This window comes from Chinchilla lanigera, unplaced genomic scaffold (assembly GCF_000276665.1).
Source record: "Chinchilla lanigera isolate Chin_1 unplaced genomic scaffold, ChiLan1.0 scaffold00030, whole genome shotgun sequence".
NCBI classification, from domain to species: Eukaryota; Metazoa; Chordata; class Mammalia; order Rodentia; family Chinchillidae; genus Chinchilla; species Chinchilla lanigera.
Genome location: NW_004955431.1, coordinates 16,303,568 through 16,323,931, shown reverse-complemented (window position 1 = coordinate 16,323,931; position 20,364 = coordinate 16,303,568). Strand labels below are relative to the sequence as shown.

The 20,364-nt window shown below is 50.8% G+C and overlaps 2 protein-coding genes across 4 annotated transcripts in view; one reads left to right on the top strand and one right to left on the bottom strand.

Annotated features, from left to right (window-relative positions):
* The window catches only part of LOC102025713 (microtubule-associated tumor suppressor candidate 2), a 75,646-nt gene extending 70,532 nt beyond the window's left edge, over positions 1–5,114 (top strand). Inside the window, exons 8-9 of the mRNA XM_005387754.2 lie at positions 826–923; positions 2,274–5,114. Coding sequence (XP_005387811.1) covers positions 826–923; positions 2,274–2,487 — 312 coding nt within the window. The 3' untranslated portion in view covers positions 2,488–5,114. The remainder of the gene's footprint in view (positions 1–825; positions 924–2,273) is intronic.
* A 3,537-nt stretch (positions 5,115–8,651) lies between these two features.
* The window catches only part of Slc7a1 (solute carrier family 7 (cationic amino acid transporter, y+ system), member 1), a 44,633-nt gene continuing 32,920 nt past the window's right edge, over positions 8,652–20,364 (bottom strand). For all 3 annotated transcript variants that reach the window (XM_005387753.2, XM_013515883.1, XM_013515884.1), the window contains 5 exons: positions 17,902–18,004; positions 16,084–16,301; positions 15,652–15,818; positions 15,024–15,132; positions 8,652–13,493 (listed from right to left, as the gene is read on the bottom strand). In XM_005387753.2, the coding sequence (XP_005387810.1) occupies positions 13,390–13,493; positions 15,024–15,132; positions 15,652–15,818; positions 16,084–16,301; positions 17,902–18,004 (701 nt within the window). In that variant the 3' untranslated portion in view covers positions 8,652–13,389. The remainder of the gene's footprint in view (positions 13,494–15,023; positions 15,133–15,651; positions 15,819–16,083; positions 16,302–17,901; positions 18,005–20,364) is intronic.

Here is a 20,364-nt window from a genome sequence, read left to right as displayed (position 1 = left end):
GAACAGTGAATGTCAGAGTCTTTCAAAAATTAATTTATTTCTAAATTCATCTTCGAATGGAACTGCAATTCAGCTAGGTCTCAGGCCCGAGGAACACAGATAGGAAAATGGTGTCAATTGTGGGAGAAATTTATGTCCTGACAACCAAGGGATGATGGAATTTTCTCATCACGTGCCAAGCTGATCTTTGGCTTTGTGTTTCCGGCTGCCCATGGGATCCAAAGGAAAAATGTGCCCACATTATCCTTATTTCTACGCCTCCATTTATTCGGGAGACTCTGAGCAGGATAGTGTGTGCCTGCCTGGTCAGAGACACTGCTGTGATCTGGTTGACCCTTTGGGAAGAAGCACAAGACCTGCAGGTCAAACTAGATCCTGGGGTTAGGGCCAGGGATATAGCTCAGTGGCATAAGCGCCTGCCTGGCAAGCACAAGGTCCTGAGTTCAATTTCCGGTACCAAAAAAAAAAAAAAAGATCCTGGTGCTACCCATGGCTTATCTCTGAAATTTAAGGACCAAATACACAGCATTTACATAGAAACTCAGTACAAACACATTCACACAACGAATGAAATAAAGATAGACATCTAAAATGTACACAGCAGCGCTCGCTTTTATTACCAACAGTGCATGCTGGCATTTTTTTATTTTCTTCAAAAAAACTGATCACATCCCTCCACCTGATTTTACAACCCAAGAGTCACCACAAACTGCAGTTTGCCAAATGCTCTTCCTGATAATCCTGCAAGCCCAGAAGCCGAGGGTGCTGGTGGACAGCCTACCTTATGGCCTCACTGAAAACTTCTACATTCCATCTCCTTTACAGGCTGAAAAGAACATTATCTTGGAAGAAAAGATCCAAGTCCTCCAGCAGCAAAATGAAGACCTCAAAGCCAGGATTGACCAGAACACAGTTGTCACCAGGTAGGTGGGCCTGGCGTCTGGGCTTACAGAATGTGTCACCCTGGAAGTGGCCTTGCCCTCCGGCTTTCTCTTGTTTTTGGTCCAGTTTGCCTCCCTCTGAGCTACCAAGCTTCGCTACGCAGTCCTTTGGCTTCTCCCATGGCCGGCAGTACAGAAGCACATGGCTGTGACCACCTAGTCTCTGCATGGGCGGCATATCAGTACCACCCCCAGGAACAACTACAGTCAGCAAAGGAGCCAGCAGAGGCCCCCAACAGTACTAAGGGGTGCAGGGATCTATTTCTGGAAGAGATTAGAAGATCCGCAATGGGATGTTCTCAGGCAAAGTGGAATCACCATTAGGGGCCACCCCTAGGCTTCCAAAGACCTGCCACTTCCCTCTGGGTCCTGGCTGCAGGGTCTGCTCTGGGGAGGCCTGCTCTCTGAGGGAGGATGTGCACTCTTTCCGTTTCCTCTGGCAGCTGGAGGTTCTCACATCTGCAAGGTCTGAGCCACAGCGGTGCGCCTCAAGCTTGAGCGCTCGTCCTCCCTACGGGACTGGGCCCGTGGGCACATCTGTAGTATGTGTAGTGTGTCATCCTGCTGCACACACACCCAGGCGAGACATGCTCATGTGCACACATTCACCTACACACACACCACACGCACACCTGCACTCATGCACACTTACATTCCCACACTCACAACCACTTCTGCCTAGTCTCATGGGCCTTCATACTTTCAGGCGTATGCACACACACACGCGCGCGCACGTACTCACATGCATGCTCTTGCACACATGCACACAGAACCATTGCCTCCACTTGTGAGCTCCTGGTGTTCACACTTTGTTCCCACCTCAGAGGTTTAGGTTGGGGCAGCAGGTCCCATCATCTCTGCACCATGGGGCCCCAGGCCCCAGGCTGGGGATGACAGTCTCAGCAACCTCACTGCAAACATAGGCTCAGAGTGGGAGAAAGTGCCACCACCTCCTCGTGCCATAGGCACACCACCAACACCACGAGGCTCCTGGTCCGCCGAGCCTGCTGGCGGCACCTGTACACTGCCACCCATGTCCCGCCTTTCCTCTCCAGCCGCTGGTCTTTGCTGTCACTGGATGGCTGTGACCTGGCAGAGGATGAATGAGATGATTCCGTGTGCGGAGACAGGCTCTGGCAATGGGCATCTCAGCAGTCCAGGAGTGATGTTTCAGCCGAAGTTCTTGATCCTTGGGGCAGACTGGTCCCGTTCCGCATGCATGCAGGCAGTGGCCACCTCCTGCCTCGCCATGCACCACCCCTGGAGCTGATCTCAAGGGAAGTGTCCTTAGCGTGCCTGCTGCGTGACTGCTTGTTGTTCTTTCCCATGCAGGCAGCTGTCGGAGGAAAATGCTAATCTCCAGGAGTACGTGGAAAAAGAAACCCAGGAGAAGAAGAGATTGAGCAGAACCAACGAAGAGCTGCTTTGGAAGCTTCAAACGGGGGACCCCACGAGCCCGATTAAACTCTCCCCCACCTCCCCAGTTTACCGAGGCTCCTCCTCAGGGCCCTCCTCTCCAGCCAGAGTCAGCACCACGCCCAGATGACGTCACCACTCAGCCCGCGGGAGCTCCGGCTTCTGTTCACCCCGGGAATGCTGACCAGGTGCCAGCCAGCCGCCCTGCGCGCATGCTCAGTAGCTGCATACTGCATCCCAGGCAGCAGCCTCTTCTGACCCCTGTGTAGACTGACCCGGTACTGGCACTTAGGAAGATGTAAACAGTAGTCTGATGTGCAAAAATGTTTTACCATAGTTAGAGCCAAAAGACAGACAACTCCAATTGTTTCTTGAATGACGAACTTTCACTGCAGAATTTCAGGTTAGTTACAAATAGCTCAGTTTTGAATATACATTGAATAATCATTGTGTACTGCACCGAGATGTGTATATATTTAGATACACGTATATACACATGCGGCGGTTCCAAATTGCATTTTTTATAATGTGATGTGCTGACATATTTTAGTGAAGATCAGCAGTTTTCTAACTTGTGCCTAAGGATTATTGGGAAATGAAAATGCATTTCTATCTAGCTTCCCAGGAATATTTCTACCCAAAATAGAAAAAGGAAAAAAAAAAATCCAGATACAGAGAAGAAGCGCCTTTCAACCTGCCAGCAAGTGGTACTCTGTTTAACACAAGCACCAGCGATTTGTGAACGGTAACTGCCTTTAGAACAATCCGCTTCTTAGTCCGCTTGACGTGAGGTCACTACCATTCCATTCACAAGTTTTAATTATGAATCCTCCTGTCATGAGTGGATAAAGGATAAAAGTGGGAAACTCTAAGGGACTGAGTAGTTTTCCTGCTGTTACTCATGATAGCAACTCATCTGTAGTCATGTAAACACAGTTTTGCTTTTTTCCTAAATGGTATCTTGGAATCAGTCACTAAGGTACTATCGTACCCTTGGGAATACGTAGACCAGCACGACCTTTTGCAGTGAGGATGAGGATGACTCTGGAGATGACCAAGACCATCCCGTCCCATCCTCGTGAAGGGGATCTGCTGATAGGGTACATACCTGACCAGGTACAGAGTTAGAAAGTATCCTCCATTCTGTTTGGCTTACTGTGATACAGTGCTGTACATGGTCAGCTCACTGAAATATGACCCTCAGGCCCATATTTCCTAGGCAACTACCCTTCAATTCGGTTCTACAACTCAACCCCATCACTGCATATTGAAATGGCTCAGGGGTGTTGGCAGGGACTTCCGGAAAACCAATCTTTCTGTCCTGGAGGACCAGTTCTGAAAGGTGCTAGGTCACCACTCAACCTCTCAGAAACACAACTATACTTTCTGCGGGATGATCAGGGAAACTGCATTTGACAGTGTCAGCCCCGGAAGGCTCTCCCAAACAGAGGAGCCCACGGAACACCAGCCAGCTGCCACGAGCTCCTGGACTGGCATTTGTCTCTGAAATGGTAGAATTAGAATGTGAAAGGTATTTCCGTAGTGCTGTGGAAGTCTAGGAGCATGATACACAAAAGAAAGAAGTAGTTTTAACAGTCAGTAGGGTGATGATAATGATGTCTTTGTTCCCTGTATATGACAAAGACCCCTGCACTTTTCTCCCTAAGACCTCTGAACGTCGTCCCGAGCACAGGCCTGTCTCCGAGCGTGTCCCAGGCAAAAAGAACATGGAAGAAATGGCCCATCGGAGGGGTTGGCTTGCCTAAAGTTACAAGCGTGGCAACACAGAGGCAGATGTGGTCTGTGTACCTCATGTGACTCCAAGCTAGGCTTCCTGGACTCAGATACACCTCGTTCCTAGCAAACCTCCAAGGGTCTTGCCCATTCTGGGGACACACACAGTAGATACACATTGGAGAAACAATTCTTTTCCTTTAGTGGCGCCGCATGATACTGTGGTAATGAGTTGGGCTTTCTGTTAGAGTAGATGAGGCCACATCCAATTAATACCTAATAATTTATTCTTCTAGCAGGTACAGCCTGCAAACACACGTTTGGTTGTAGCTTAGCTCTCCAAATGAGGACCAGCTTCTATAATTGCACCTGCTAAATGCAGTTACACAGCAATACAGACTTCAGTGTGATGTTAGAATGTGGTACAGTGTTAGGCTGTTGCGGTCAAAGTTGTAGTGATGTTAGAACTAAGTAATCCCTCATTAGATGGACTAGAGCTTTGCCCTAACCGGCCCTGACCTTGGGCACTCGAGCTAATTTCCATGTGGCCCTGGCGTTGTTTTTTTCATCACGTACACCCATCATGTATGGCTCCTCGTCTGAGTCATCACTGCTCCCGAATCACAGGTGATGGTAGCTGCTGTACCTCCTCCTCAATAGTCCGCCCCTCACCGTTAGCATTTGGACCTCTCTCAACGTAGAAATCTGCCTGTCTCTCAGGCTGGCGCACTGTATCGTGTATAAAAGCTGCAGCCTCCTTGCCTGCTTCAGACAGACCTGAAAGATAGCATCCGTCTCACGCCCTTGGGGGACCTGTGCTGGCCAGTCCCCACGCTCTGCTTGCCACAGGCCGGGACGGGGCTCTGGCTGGGTGTCAGGAGGGGGTGGGGGCTGGCACTCTCTGGGATTAATGGAATGGGTTCACAATGTTCCTTTTCCTGTCCCTCCAGTTTCTGTGTTGCATATTTGTGTTGAACTCTGAAACCTATTAAAATGAACTTGAGGGACTTTCTGTGATATCCACCTGATGTAACCAGAGATTTGTCCTTGTCAGGCGGGGCATCCCAGGCAGGGAGGTAAGGGAGGCGTTTCTCGGGCTGGGTTCCGTTTTTGCGCATGTGCGCATGTGCGTGCATGTGTCTGTGCGTGCGTGCGTATGTGTGCGTGTGTGTGCGTATGTGTGCGTAGGGTCAGCAGATTGTCAGCAAAAGACCAGAGATGTCAGCAGATTGTCAGCGAAAGACTAGAGACCCTTCTATCTGCAAACTGAGCAGGGTCAAGGCCCCTGGCCCCACTCTCAAGGGCCCTGGCCCTACTCTCGAGGCCAGCGTCTTCAGCAGCCCATTCCCTGGACCTGGAGAGCCCAGTGGCTCTGCTCTGCCCAGCTGGGTTGAGCTGGAGTTAGTTGGAAAGAAGGCACAAAAATGAGAGCAAAATCCTTCACTGTTGATTTCAAATTCAGACCTAGGCTCTCCACCCCAGAGAGTCTGCTCTAGCCATGTGTATTTATTTCTCCTACCATGGCCCACCTGGTGTTGTGCCACACTGATGATACAGGATACAGCACGCTCACAATCTATGCTTGTCTCGTCCATACCCCAAGAACGGCTAGGACACCAGTTCACTCATTTCACCCTGGAAGAGCTCACTTACCCTCCTTCCCAGCAGCCTTCAGTTTGGGCTGCATGGCCTCAGAGTGTCCCACAGGTGCCAGGCACTCCTCGGGTTCACAATGGACTGATCCGTGTGTTTGCCAGTTCCTTGTGGTGGCTTTGTGGGGCATGAGAGTGGCAACTACTTTAGGGAGAGTGTGGCAACTCTGCCCTCACGAGCAATGGCTAAAGAGCCACTGTGCGCATCATACCTCCATGTCACTTCCTGGCCTCACGAGGGACACCCCAGGGTCCCCTCCCCAGTCATCTGTGCTTCCCAGATCATTGGTAGTGACAACCATTGATAAATGCTTTTACTTGTCTTCATGTCCCGATGTTTTAGTTTTTTCTGGAATGCCTTGAATGCCCTTCACTTTCATGGTAGCCACTCTCACTGTCCTTATCACCACCCTGTGCAAGACACAGGCAGAAGTCAGCACCTCTGTTAGCAAAGGAGCCAAGTGGTGGCCGCCTGGCGCATGTGGGAAATGAGATTAGCGCCGACTCTCTTCTGTCTGTGGAGAACGCTGCCCTCTCCCTCCAGTGATCTGCAACAGAGAAGACCTTTGCAGTCAACTCATTTGTCCCCTCCTCTGCACCGAGGAGCCTTGGCCAGCCCAGCTGTCCTGTGTGGAGATTTGTATCGATCACCAGAAAACGTGCTGGGGTGGAGCTGGACGGCTTCCTGCCTGGAGCTGGAGTTGAAGGTCAATTCGCAAAGCTCGTGTTGCATCAGTGCATGGGCATCAAGCAATGCCTGACTCGATTACACCCTGTTCTCTCATCCCTGATGGCCAGGAGGTGAGACTCCTGCCAACTCCAGTGACCTCATTAAATATTTAAACACAGGAACAAACCCCCCCCCCCAAGACCGGCAAGCTGTTCTAGCTGTGAAGACCGGGAGAGTTAATTCACTTAAATTACGTTTGCTAAATATCTTTTAAAAGCCAGTCTGCTTCTCTTAAACCTCTAGCCCCAAACGTCATAAAAGCAGTGGAGTTTCTGAATGCCAAACTGCTCATGCTTCTCATGCTGATGCATCCATTTGCATCTGAAAGTGTTTCCAGCTCGAGCAGGCCAGGAACGCTGTGCAGGTCCAAGCACCTGTGCTAGGACCCTCCCCTCCTAGTAGCCTCTGGTTCCTTTGCTTTTGGGCAGCCACGCCAGACACTAGAGCAGGCGCCACTGCACAGGTGCTGCCTGGCGACTTCTCTGTTTGCACCCAAGTTGATGTGGCAGAGTGGGCTGCATTCTCCCACCTTCCCACTGTGCCAGGGGAATAGCATGCACCCATTACTGAGAAGACTTTAAAATCATCACCAGCCAAGTCGCCCCAGCCCAGCTCCTGCCCGCTTCCCCACGCAGTCCTCAGTCCCCTGGGACCAGGTGTTTGGCCTCGCTGAGATGCCACAGACTTGCTGGGCTGTTCACTGTGTAAGCAAAGGCACTGCCTATTGTACTCCTGAAGCCTTTGCTCACCTTGCATCTTTTATGGCTGTGTTTACAGCATGGAGGACTGGCTTAATGTAGTAAAAATTAACTCGAACAGGGGCTGACAGGCTTATCTACAGTTGGTCCCATCCCTCCGCACTGCAGCTGCAGGGCCTAGGTCTGTGAAAGGCCAGGACAGTTTACCTGGTTAAAGTTCCCTGGGATTCTCCAGATACACAGCTGTTTGAGGGTAGCCTTTGGTTCACCAGAGGCGACTCGTAACCAGATGGTGTGAGAAGGCTTGCTTCAGGTGATACCCCTCAGGCCTGCAGACTGAATTGCTCTCCAGGGACTGGGGGAGCTTCGATCAGCGTTTTCTTAGAAATTGCAAAAAATCTGCCGCCCTTCAAGCAACCCACGCAGCAAGGCATATCAGCCACTAGATGGCAGTGTAGTGCTGCGGGAACCAAGGTTCCACCTTGCAAGACTCGGCCCAAAGGTGGCTCAATGACCAGAGAGCACCTTCTTCCAGGACACAAGAGGATCTCCAGGAATGTGGCATGCCCCGTGCCTATCTTCCAGTTACAGAATGCATGGGAACTCTCTGGGATTCTGTGTTAATCCAGCCCGTTAGCAAGACAGAGGCTAGACTTGCTCATCTCCAAGTTGTTTCCAGCGATATGGGGAGTGAGGGTGGGTTGTGCTTGTTCCCCAGACACCAGCCACACCTTGAGATCTGCTTCCCCAAGCTGCCGAGGAAGCAGAGGCGTGTGCGGCGTGCTCCGGCACGCTCCGGAAACACATTCTTGAACTAAACATGCTGGGGGCCAGGAAGACGGCAGGGGCAGCAGCAGGGACTGCCCTTCTCTGTCCAGCACCCTGGGTGTCTGCCCAGGGCTCTCCATCAGCCAAGCAAATTCAAAGGTGAAGCCTTTTCTCCCAGGACAGTACCTAGGGGTCATGGCTCTCGGTTTGGGGGAATTAAGGTCACCTAGTTGAATCCGCCCCATGTGCAAAAACTGCTATTGCTCCAGGCAGCTGAGGAAGTGAGGTACCAAGGATTGTTAGAATAGCTGCAGTCCTTGCCTCGTGCCTCTCTCTCCTGCACGCTACTTGTTCCCCCTGACAGTGCAGCGGGTGTCAGTGAGTGAGGCAGTCCAGCTAAGAAGACCCAGGTCCTCCCGTATGTGCCCGATGGCCAGCAAGCACTGGGGCCCCAGATCCAGGCAGGCCTGGACATGGGGTGGGAGGTGGGGAGGAGACAGCAGCACAGGGCCCCAAATGAGGTCTGAGGGACTCCCGGGCTGAAGTCCAAGCGGCTGGAATGAGCATTTCCCTCGGTGGCTGCAAGAACGCAAGGCCCTCTGAGGAGGACCGTGAGGTGGGGGAAAACAGGGAGATGCTGAACCTTCTGTGGCAGGACGGGCTTGGGACCCGGCCAAGAGCAGTTAGAATTCCTGAGATTACACAGTACACATGGAAGCCATAGAGAGAATTTATTGGAATCTGCAGAAGCATGAGATAATGTACCACAAAACAGTTTGAGTTTATAACATAAAGTATGGTAGGAAGCTGTCAATTTACAGTGTGGTCGGCAAAAAGGGGAAACAGAGCAGTTTCACATTTTTAAAAGGTGATGGGTAACACCTGTACTTGTCCTTAAAATAAAAATAAAATATAATACATGGGAGGGGCCCAGCAGAGACCGGCGTGATTTGCTGTTAGCATCAGAATCTAAATCTAGTTATCGCCATTATAAGAAACTATAAGAAAAACTATTAGAAAAATAGAACATCAAACAAGCAAAAAATATCATATAATTTACATAATAAAAAACATCAACTTTTAATCATGGCTCCATGTTCAGTAGAAGAAAATGTCCTGGAGAATCCACAGCTATCCAGGTTTGATAATAAACCAACCCTCATCATTAATATCATGACCCTTTGCGATCCTTTAACCCATGGGCGTGGAAAGGCACAACTGAAGCAGGGAAACTTATCTTAAATATATATTAGAACTTCTCACAGGGGAAAGTAAGTCCCAAACTTAGAACATTTGTCATCAAGAAAAAAGAAATCACATGCCTTGTGAACACGTTAACGAAGTCTGAACGCATCTTCCCAGTCCTGCTTCCGGACCCCGCGGGAGCCGCTAAGACCCTGAGAACATCTGCTGGGACCAGGTCTCCACCTCCCGCGGGCTGTGCAGACGGCACACACGGGCGGCCCGCGAAGGCTCTTTGGCATCTGTGAGACTCTTCTCTCTGGGAAGAGAGCCTGTGGTTCACTCGAGCAGCGGGCACAAAACGGCTCTGGATAGTGAGGAGGATGGATGCGGGGGCATTGCTGGCCTTAAAAGTCCATCAGGCCTCGTACCCACGTCCCATCCGGAGTGCTGCGTCTGGTACCACTGCATCAGCAAAGCATTTCGTGGCCCCACAGAAGTCTCAACAGAATGTACATCTTGCTCTCCCTTTGGAGCCTTACAGAGAATACTCTCATTATGATGGCAAAACGTAGAGTTTAAATTAAACGTGACAATGACACATAGCACATACTCAGTTCCGCTTGAGCTTGAACTGTGTAACAGTTCTGCACACAGCGCCAGGCAGCCTCTGCCCCATGACTCCCTCGTCCTGGCCGCTCAGGAGCCCGCCAGTGCGGGCCCAGCCACCCTGGCACTTGCGTCCCTCCCTCCCATGGCTCGGTGAAGCAGGTGTCCGTGTGAACAAGGGGCATATTCACCTGAGACAAGACGGGCCGTGGCATGGGGCCGGGCAGATGCTCTCTAGCCCTGAGGTTTGCACACTGGCAGCGCCCCGACCTTGCCTACAAGTGTGGGTGGGGCCTCTACAGGGCGTGTCCACACACCCCGAAACCCCACTTCCTGCCCAGTACTCCGCTGTCTCTAAGCTGCACCCCGTCAGGGCGGAGCCCACACCAGCTGGGACTAGAGCCTGCTTGGGGACCGGTGGCAGGGGATGAAGAGGTACTCCCACCTGTCCCCCCGGCCGCGCGGCTGGGCACTTGGGACACAGTGACAAGGTGAGGGCAGGCCACCCGTCTCCTGGGCACGGGGTGCGCTGGTGCCTTGGGCATGAGGGTTGAGTGGAGAACCCTGGCACCCCTCCAGACAGCTCGGGCCACCATGTCACAGGTGGGTGGTGCCTGAACCACACCAGCAATGGGACCAGGGGGCTGACTGCCACACAGAGATAAGAGACTCGATGGAAAGTTTTTGCTGCTGCAAAAATAAAACCCAAAGTGGGGAAAAGTCTGGGCAATCCCAACAGTATAAATTTAGCAATCTTTTAATCAGCCCGGGAAAGAGTGTGTACTTCTTTCCCCTTGGTTTGAAAGACAAACTCTGACCCACAAGGGCCTGCTTAGGGTGTGTGTGTGTGTGTGTGTGTGTGTGTCTGCTTAGGGTGTGTGTGTGTGTGTGTGTGTGTGTACATACTCTGGGACCCCATGTCTCCAGGACAGTTCCCTCCACATGGCAAGGTCCCCAAGCTACTGGGGCCCTACTCCTGCCCTAGAGATGCCCTTCACCCCCACTTTACAGCAGACCTCCTACAGGAAGGGATTTCTGCTGTGCTGGGCTCTCCAAGAATTTGAGCCCAGAGACAGGAAAGATGCTTACTAATTGAAAATCTCTCTCTAATGTGAGTCTTTGGCGCTGGGGCAGAATACAAGTGGACCCTGTATCCTGCAGGATGTGTATGTCTTCAGAATGTGTAAATTTTGACTGTAGAAAACACCGGCCAAGCCACGCAACTCAGAGTGACGTTCTCAGGTGGGCAAAGGGTTGAGATGTGAAACTGTTGGTCACACCTGAGGCTGGGGGCAGGGTGGCTGCATGTGTTTTTACTTCCGGAGAGTGAGGGATGCAGTAAGCAAGTCTACTGACATTGTGAAGCTCACTCCAAGGTATCACTGTCTGTACACAGATGGGAAGGGCCTGGCCAAGTACCCACCTGTTCTTAAGGAAAGCACAGTGACGGGTGCCCTGTTCACATCAGTCGCTGGGCGTCCTTTCCTGACCAGGAAGTCATTCCTGTAACAAGGAGGGTGCAGGAATAGCACACTCTCCCGCCCCTTGCCTGTGTGAGCGCTGTGTCCCATGCTGAGGCGCCTGAGCAAGGAGCAGGCGGGCTCTCCCACTGTCAGCACACAGCATGAGAGGGTCAGAGGCGGGGCAAACTCAAAATACATATTTCAACTTTGTAGGACGATGCAGGCTGCGTCCTGAATGTCAAGTATAAATGAACCACTGGGTGCTGTCTCGTACAGAAATTTTGGCTAGAAAAAAATTAAAGCTAAGAAAAAATAAACAAAAATGTTCTCCCTGCTACCTATCTCCCTGGATACCCTCTTTCCCTCATCCTTGTCTGCATAGAAAAATAACAAAAGATCAGGCAAACAAACAGTGAACAGGTTGTAAGAAGACAAGAGATAAGTAAAACCCCAACAAAATAAGTTAATATTTATGAAAATATTTTACAGCACCAATCTACATACACTTAAATACTTTTCTTTGGAAACCCAAGCTTTTGGGGGCAAGGGGCGCTTATGACACTCCCTCTCAAATACGGATGATCCTCAGAATAGAGCTTCCAGCGAGCTGGTCCAGGTTTGCTACAAAGACCTAGTTCTTGGCCACGTGGCCATCCTCCATTGGCTGGCCCGACCGTTAGGCTGTTTCATTAATTTACCCTCCAGTGCTGCTTTTGAAGCCTACATTTCCATTCCAGCCCCACCTCCCCACGGCGTCTAAAATGCTGCCCTTCCTTGAACACCAGCCTTGCTGGCTCTGAATGGTCCTCTACATGGAAATGAGGCTCCATCATGCTCTCCTGTCCCATGGCTTCAGTCTAGGAGTGTATGACATGGAGCTCACTGTGGGCCTCACCCAAACTACAGGGAAGGGGTGGGGTGCAGGGTGTACACAGGGAGCCACAGAGGGACAGTGGCGTCCCGGCAGGACCCCGCTCCCAGACCTGCGGAGGCTCAAGGTCCAGGTCCTATGCAGAATCTCACCAGTTTGCAAAGCCACGGCATTTCTAAGGCAGATACATGAGAGGGACAGCGACAGGGCTGCAGGGGATCCCCCATGTGGACCGCACATCCTGAACCACAGGTCCACGGCATGTGGTAATTATTTGGCCATTTTTCAAGTTAACCCCAACTTCGCTGGGTGGAGTGATTCATGGTAACTAATAGCAAGAGTCAATTACATTACATGTAAGAGGCCACACCGCCCAGGGCAGGGGCCAGAAACATCATGAACCCACACCGAGCTGCCGCCGGTCCTGAGAACCTTTCAAGACTCATGCAAATCGGTCAATGTAAAGACCCAAGGAAAACAGTTCTTAGCTCAGCCAACTCGAGACCAGTCCTACACAAACGCAGTCTCACCTTCCAGTTACTCAGAACACGTGGGCGGTGGTGACAGACACAAAAGCAGCAGGAACTATGCTCCCCTAGTCCTGGAGGGAAGGGGCCTGGAGAACGCCCCCCAGTTATGCACATACATGTGCCCAGTCAGCCCTCCCCCACCTTGAGGCTTCCCTGCAGAGACAAATGCCCGCCCTCAATCCCGCTGCTGAGCATGGGCTGGGGTCCACCCATCACATGTGCGAACAGAGCCCCGCCAGGAGGGAAAACGTTGGGGAGAAGCCCCGCCCTAACCGCCCAGAGGGCAGGAGTGGCTCGGGCTGGCACAGCTGGGTTTGTGGTACGCATCCTGGGTCTATGGTCAGCTGTCCAGGGCTGAAGGGAAAGATGGCTATTAAAATCTGGGGTCTATACATTTGCGATACCAGAGCAGTCCAGGGAGAGGTCTGCTCCCAAGGAGGGAGACAGGGATGTCCTTCCTGCCCAAGGGTGCGGTGGCAAGGACGAGCTGGGCGGGGGCGGGGTGGATTTCTTCGTTCGGAGGGAAGCGAGGAGCAGGTGGGCAGCCGCGGCGAAGTGGCCTCCAGGGAGCTGTCCGGGATGTCGAGCGCCTCGCGAGCCGGCTGCAGGCCGGGTCCGGCCAGGCACGCTGGCTGTGGCTGAGGCTGCAGTTCAGCCGGCTGCACCTGTGGTGGCGCTGGGGGTGTCGCAGGTACGGGTGGCTCCTGTTGCGCCAGGAGCGAGACGGAGGGACCTCCCTGTCCCCTGTGGCTGCCCCTCAGGGCTGCTGCCACCTCCGGCGAGCAGGGCTGCAGGTCACTTGCACTGGTCCAAGTTGCCGTCAGGAGTCCTTGCCTGGTCAGCCGCCAGGGACGCCTCCTCGCTGTGCCACAGCCCATAGCCGAAGTAGATGGTGAAGCCTGCGGGTGGAGACAGAGAGCGGCATGAGCGGAGGGCAGAGCGGCCCGTACAGGCTGGACTCACAACCACGGAGTGCGGCCAGGGCTGCCGCCGCAGCTGCAGAAACGTGCTTCTTCAAAGCTTAGCCAAGGCGACAGTGCTGCTTCTACGAAGGCAAAGCGTGCAGGTCGTTCGCAGAGCCTCTCACAGTGGCCCCCTTGAGCAGTGAGGCAGACGCCATGAAGGGCGCTGGGCCCTTTGGCTTCGCACCTGTCCACCTCTGGAGGGCCTCCGAGTGTCACACAATCGTGCTGCTCCCTAGCAAAGTGGGCTTTCCAGTGGGCACCACAGGCTCGCAGGCTCTCTGCTTAGACAATCTGTGTGGGCCCTGACTTTCTAAATAAATGACCGCCACACTGCAAGCAACACTCAGTGCCCAGAAATGCACTTCACACGAGAACCCACAGCTCTGTTCCAGCAGCCGGGACTCCAAAGGTCTGTAGTGGAGCCTGGCACCCGTGCTGCTGACTAGCCAGGAGCGATGACCAGATGGCAGGGATACCTTATGTGGCTGACACTGGACAGCCACGGACAACAGGAGCCCAGGAAGGGGACCTCACGCTCTAAAATACAGACTTATACAGGGGTGGGGGAAGAGGTGTCCACTCCCACAGGAAGTGGCCACAGAGAGCTATGAGCAAGCCTAATTAGACATGGGCTGCACTTTGCTGAGAACGAGATGCAGTCTCTAGGACTACAGGAAAAGCACCTCTCAGGAGCCCCAGGAGCCCAGAGGCAGTAGCCACCAGGTCCACAGCACCTGAACCCATGGCTGAGGATCTTGGCTAGGACAGTACTCATGGGCAAAGGTCATGGCCGGTCCCCTGGAATCAGCACAAGAACTAAGACACTGAGAGGAATGATCTGAGTGTAGACCCTCCAGTCCTGGAGGGAGCAGGACACAGACAGCCCTAGAGATGTTTACCAGCACGCAAGCAGCTGGTCCTCAGACAAGCCTGCAGTCCCCATACACTGCCCCTATCCCTGGTCATCTAATATCAGAAACAAGACAGATGCTGTCCCTTCAAGAGCCCTGGCCATACCTCCCCTAGGCTCAAATTCTGCCTTTCTACTGAGAAGCCAGGGGAGCCTGGTGCCACGCATACCTGCCAGGGCCTGCAGCCCACAGGCCACGTGCTGGGCAGGTGAGGGGAGGCATAGCCTAGACTTTCCCGTCTGGTGAAATGGGTGCCTCATCAACAGTACTCACGGCCTTGTGCTCAAGCTCGGGCCTGATGAGACAACTAGTATGGCAACTTTCTATTAAGATGAAAAGGGGCGAGAGGACCTACAGTCTACTAGGAATTTGATGTAGTTCTCCTTGTGTTACAGAATCTGGAACAAGGGAGGTTCTACGACTGTAAGCATGTAGCCAAGTAGTGGGGAAAACCAGTGAGCAGCCCCTGTACAGCCTCACACGGCAGGGGAGGCCCCCAAGAGAAACAAGGACACAATGTGTTTGCTACAGCAAAACCCATGGCCCAACATACCTATCAGCATCCAGACTGCAAACCGGACCCACGTGCCCTGGTCCAGCTGCATCATGAGATAGACGTTCACGAAAATGCTCAGGATGGGGAGCACTGGCAAGAAGGGCACCTGCAGAGACGGGAGGCGGTGTCAGATCTGACAGGGCGCCCCGTCCCACATAAATCCCTGCACCCCCAACCCACGCCCCAAACACATGCACAGCAAGGGTGAGTTTGGCTCAAAGCTCCAACTGCCAAAGTGAGTTCCGTTCTAATTTTCCCCTCTTGTGATTCTCCTGCTGAAAGAAAGGACCAGAAGAGGGGTTTCCATTTTATCTCTAAGGATGAATTATTTTATATTTGTACAACCTAAAATTACAGAAGCCCGGTCATCTCCAAGGCCCGGAAGTGACATGTGATGCCGCGTGGTGCACCGACCCCCTGGGAGCCAGGGGCAGAGAAGGGGCCCACCCTGTCCTTCCTTGCTCGGGAGGCACCCTGTGGGTTGGAAGCGCCCCATCCCATGTTTCCTGAGGCTGGCTGGCAAGAAGGCCCCTGGAGCACCCATGCAGGGTCAGCCTCCGGGCAGGAGGGCTAGCTGTGGCCTTCCAGGAAATCCCCCACAGGCCCATTAGGCCAAGCTGCTCACCTTAAACGAAAGCTTGGTCTTGCTCTCGGGTTGCCTCCAGATGACGCCCACGACCACCGCACTGAGCAGGGTCGTACTCGTGACCACCAGGATGGCCCACGGCTCCCCTCTGCCCAGAGCGTCTCTTCCAATCACAGCCACAATGCAGAGAGTGAGGATGAAAACAACTAAGGGGAGAAAAGAGACATCAGCCCAAACTCAGCCATTTCTCCAGCCTCCACACGTATCGTCCGTTCTCCCCAAAACTTGTCCAGAGGGTGGCACTGACTACAATTAGGACAGAAGAACTACTGTCAGTCATAGCCAGGCAAGAAAATGCTCACTCGTCTCCAGCAACATCCCCCACTCCACTTCCACGCCCACTAACAAGAAAACACGCAATGCCAACAAGCAACACTCCAGACCCTTATCAGGGAAGAGCCTAGCCCTTACCTATGAGGCTGGCTGAAATGTTCACAATGAATCCAGATAATTTGGAAGGCTCCGTATTTTTAGGTGTGAGTATGCTTTTCCAAGACAACTTCTCTGCTTTTGGTAAAAAGCCTGTTTGGGAATCGCTGGCGCTCACAAGTTCATTCTGGTCAACTTGATCTAGCTCATCAGTTGTTCTGGCCATCTGGTATACCAGGTTAGGCTGCTCTGGCTGATACCTGGAAGGAAAGGCAGGGCGTGTGACCACTGTAATATGCTTGCAATTTAAGTTCTCAGCAAACTTTCAGAGGAAAACTGCCTGGGATACAAGGCCTAAGACAAGAAAGAGGCAGTCAAAAGGGTGCTTTCTCTAGCAATGCAGAAGTGGAGGAAGAGACACCTGGGTCCTTCTTCCTACCTGGGCAACACTCTCACTTGATGGACGTGCTGGGGGGAACATGAGCTCCACTGTGAAGTAGCCCATTGCAATGTCCGGGGAAGATTTCTCTTGCTCTGTGAAGCAACAGTGGCTCTTGGATGTTAAGATATTAGGCCACTTCTCACAAAGCCACAATCACAGCAAACTAAATGATAAGACAGAAATAGAAAGCAATAACGCTAGGATCCTATTTGCTGCAGAGAGCCAGAGAATTGTGTCTGTAGGCTGATGGATTTGAGAAATTTTAGGTGTATGACCTAATTGGATCAATTTAGTCTGAAACTCCAAGCGCCTTAGAGTAAATAACTCTCTGGAGCTGGGTGAAGGATGTAACCTCTGGTATTACTGGAAATAATACCACAGGCTGCCTATAAGTAAAGCATCCATTTTAAATGAGCTGCCTCATCTTCCCAACCAAAATGAATGAGGTGTCGATCTCCTCCGTTAGCTTTGAAAAAGAATGCTTTCTGAATTATTTTGCATAAAATTAAGAAAGAGCATAAAGACAGCTCATCAGTTTTGCACTGACTCCCTTGTGCAACATGGCTTGGTCAGATATGAAAATGGAGAGACCTCGGAGAATATTCTAGTGTTGAGCCTGGGCAGAGATGAGGGATCCACGAGTTTTTGCTGATTACACAAAGCTACTGCTTAGGCTCAGGCTAGGTTTTATCAAAGTAGGTGCTGAGTACAGCAGAAATGGAACCAGTGGCCTTGAAAGCACAAATTCCTGACAAGAAATAACGCTTTTCCTGGGTGACCAACATACGCTGTTTTAGGCCATCTCTGAAGTGGAGGCTTTTCCCCAGAGCAAAGAATAACTGGAGTCCAAGCGCGTGCTTTGGGGAGGGCCCTGGAATGGATGAGAACACCCAGACACCAAGTCTAGGCCCAGGAGCTGCTTACTGTTTCAAGAGTGAAACAGTCAAAACCTATCAAGTATCCATGAACATCACCGAGGCCACTCTGTGCCATATACTGGGATTTATTCCCCCACCTATAGGTAAACCTGGCTATAGAACATCACACTGATCTAACCACACAGGCCTTCGTCTCCAAATTTCCTAAAGGGCCAGCCCCAACCCCTCTGTGTTTCTGGCAGAGACAGCCATTCCATTATGCTAAGCCCTCAAAAATTGTGATCCTACAATTCAGACACAACAGTGGAGCTCAGAAGCTATTATCTTCCTTACAGTTAGCCAGAAATATAAGGGCACACTACAGAGGGAGGTAGGAGTGACCCTTGTTTCTTTTCTATTACATCCTCCCAACCAGGTGCTCAATTACCACATCCCATCTGCTCCTTGGGAGCTCCCAGACAAGCTGCCATCCATGTAAGAGTTACACAGTGACCTTGATATACCTACATTTGCCATGGAGCCCAGGAAAACTATACATACCTTAAGACCAATACACAGGCAGCCACCAAAGAGTAAGCCAGGAGAGTGCCAATGGACATGAGGTCCACCAAGTCCTTCAGGTCAAAGAGGAAGGCCATCACAGCTGGGAAGACAGACATGGGGATCTATGGATCCTCTGCACACATCAACATCCAGAACCAGCAACGAGGTGTGACCCAGGGTATGCAAGGGATGCTAGTCATTCCCAGCCCAACCACCAGCTTTCCGTGGAAAAACACTTCTATGTTAAAACATGTGCACAATCCCCAACAGACAATAATAATAAACATTCGTGTAAAAAATACTTTCATCCTTTTTTGATCCTCACCACTTTGCAAACCACACCTATACTACAGATGAAGAAATTAAGTTCAGACAGGATAGGAAACTTATCTCAGGTTAAACAACTAGTGACTAGAGGAGCAGGATCCACTCACGCTTCTATCCTCCATCCACTCAGTGATCCATCATCCATCCTCCATCCATCATGCACATGCGACTCACTTGTGCATCACCTATCCAGCCATTGCCCAGCGATTCCTCTTCCATCCATCCTCCACTCACCCACGGACCCTCCATACAGCACTGACTGAGCATGTGCCAGTCCCTTAGGGCACACACTCCCAAACAGGGCACAACACAGTTCCTGGCCTCTCTGACAGTCAGTACCTGCTCCAGACATAAGCATCAGTCGGTAATAGTGACGAGGAGGTGAAGGAGAGCACACCTGGTCTCTAAGAGGACTCCAGAGGGGCTCCTAACTCAGACAGGTGAGCTGGGGAGGTAGAGCTATTTGTCCTTCACATATGAAATCACTTCACAGGCAAGAAATCTGTAAAACTGCTGCCCAGTGATATCAGCCCCTTCATACACACACACATACACACACACACACACACACACTTTTAAAGATTAAACACGCATGCTTGAGGTGAGGGCGTAACACAGCGGTACGACATTTGTCTTGTGTGCACAAGGCCCTGGGTTCAACCCCTAGTACTGCAAATAATAATCAATAATAATAATATGATGATGATGATAATGTACACATGCATGTTTATTTGAAAATCCTTTTATAAGCATTCATGTTTCTATTTATGCTGATATGTATGTCAAATTTACCATTTAAATAATAACCTCCCAAGTCCTACTTTGAAATATTTTTAAAACATATGCACTGTATACAAGTTAAAACATAAATAAACATGAAACCATTATTTTTCCACAAATACCTCTGAAGCTGCACTTGATCACTGCAAGTCAAACAAACTTAAATTGAGGATAAATAATACGATTAAAGAGCAATGAAGGCCTCTGGATAATTAGAGAAGTATCCAACTGTGCATGCCACAAATGCCTACATCCCTCTTCACAGAAACCTGACACAAACTTCTTCCCACAAGGTGATTTTAGAAAACCATGCACTTACTTATATTCCCACCAAATGAAAAGAGAGCAAATCCTTGGTTTGGTGAATGGCATGTACTTTATAATCACTTGAAAGATTATAGTTCAACCTCCTTTTATTGGCACAGAAAGGAAATTGAGGCTGGTCTTTAGGATGACCAAATTACATGTAAACACTGAGAAAATTACTGTTCCCAATTCTTCAATCCTTTTGTTATCCTGGACATACTCTGACACACAGCCCCCCTCAAATTCAACACCATGAGCACTCACAAAAGTGGAAAATTATTCAAAAAGCTTGTTAAATATATAAAAATTGCTTTCTTTTTTCATATAACAGTAATCCACAAAACTAAGTATACTTTGTAAAAGGTATATATACTAATAAAACCCAATGAATAATTAGTTCATTTCAGATGGTTGAGGGTCACTGAGGTACAAATTATGATGGGTACCACATGCCCTACTTTATCCCAAAAAAGCCACCACAGAACTTAGACCCTAGAAGAAACCTGACTGCTTTGGGCATAAACACCAGCCAGGAATCAGGAGCTACCTCCGCCCTCTGGGTGTGCATCCTCCCTGTGTCTCTCTGGCCTCTACTTCTCCACTTGTACAGTGAGCTGGTACCCGGCTCTTGGGATGCTAATGTGCATTTAAGAAACAATGAAACCTAAAACAGCACATAGCAGTGTGAGGGAGCTCCACCTCCTTCCTGCATGGGGATCCCAGAACTCCACACCATTCAGAGGGTTTTTTAGTGACTTCATTGGTCGCAACTTCCCTCTCTCAGGGACAAACCTGACTAGAAAAAGAAACCTCCTCTGGCTCTGCTATTATTTACAAAATTAGGGGCAAATGGTTTTATCAGCAACACCCTCAATATCCTGTGGAATTGGTGGCACATGTTATAAAAAAACTGACTGTGAGGAACACTCATTTTCCAGAGAATCTGTGAGTCAAGATACACAAACAGTTGATTCCCAGGGACGAACCGAAAGTCTCACTTGGCTTGCGTGATGCAAGATGCCAACGTGCTATTGACAAACCCTTAGC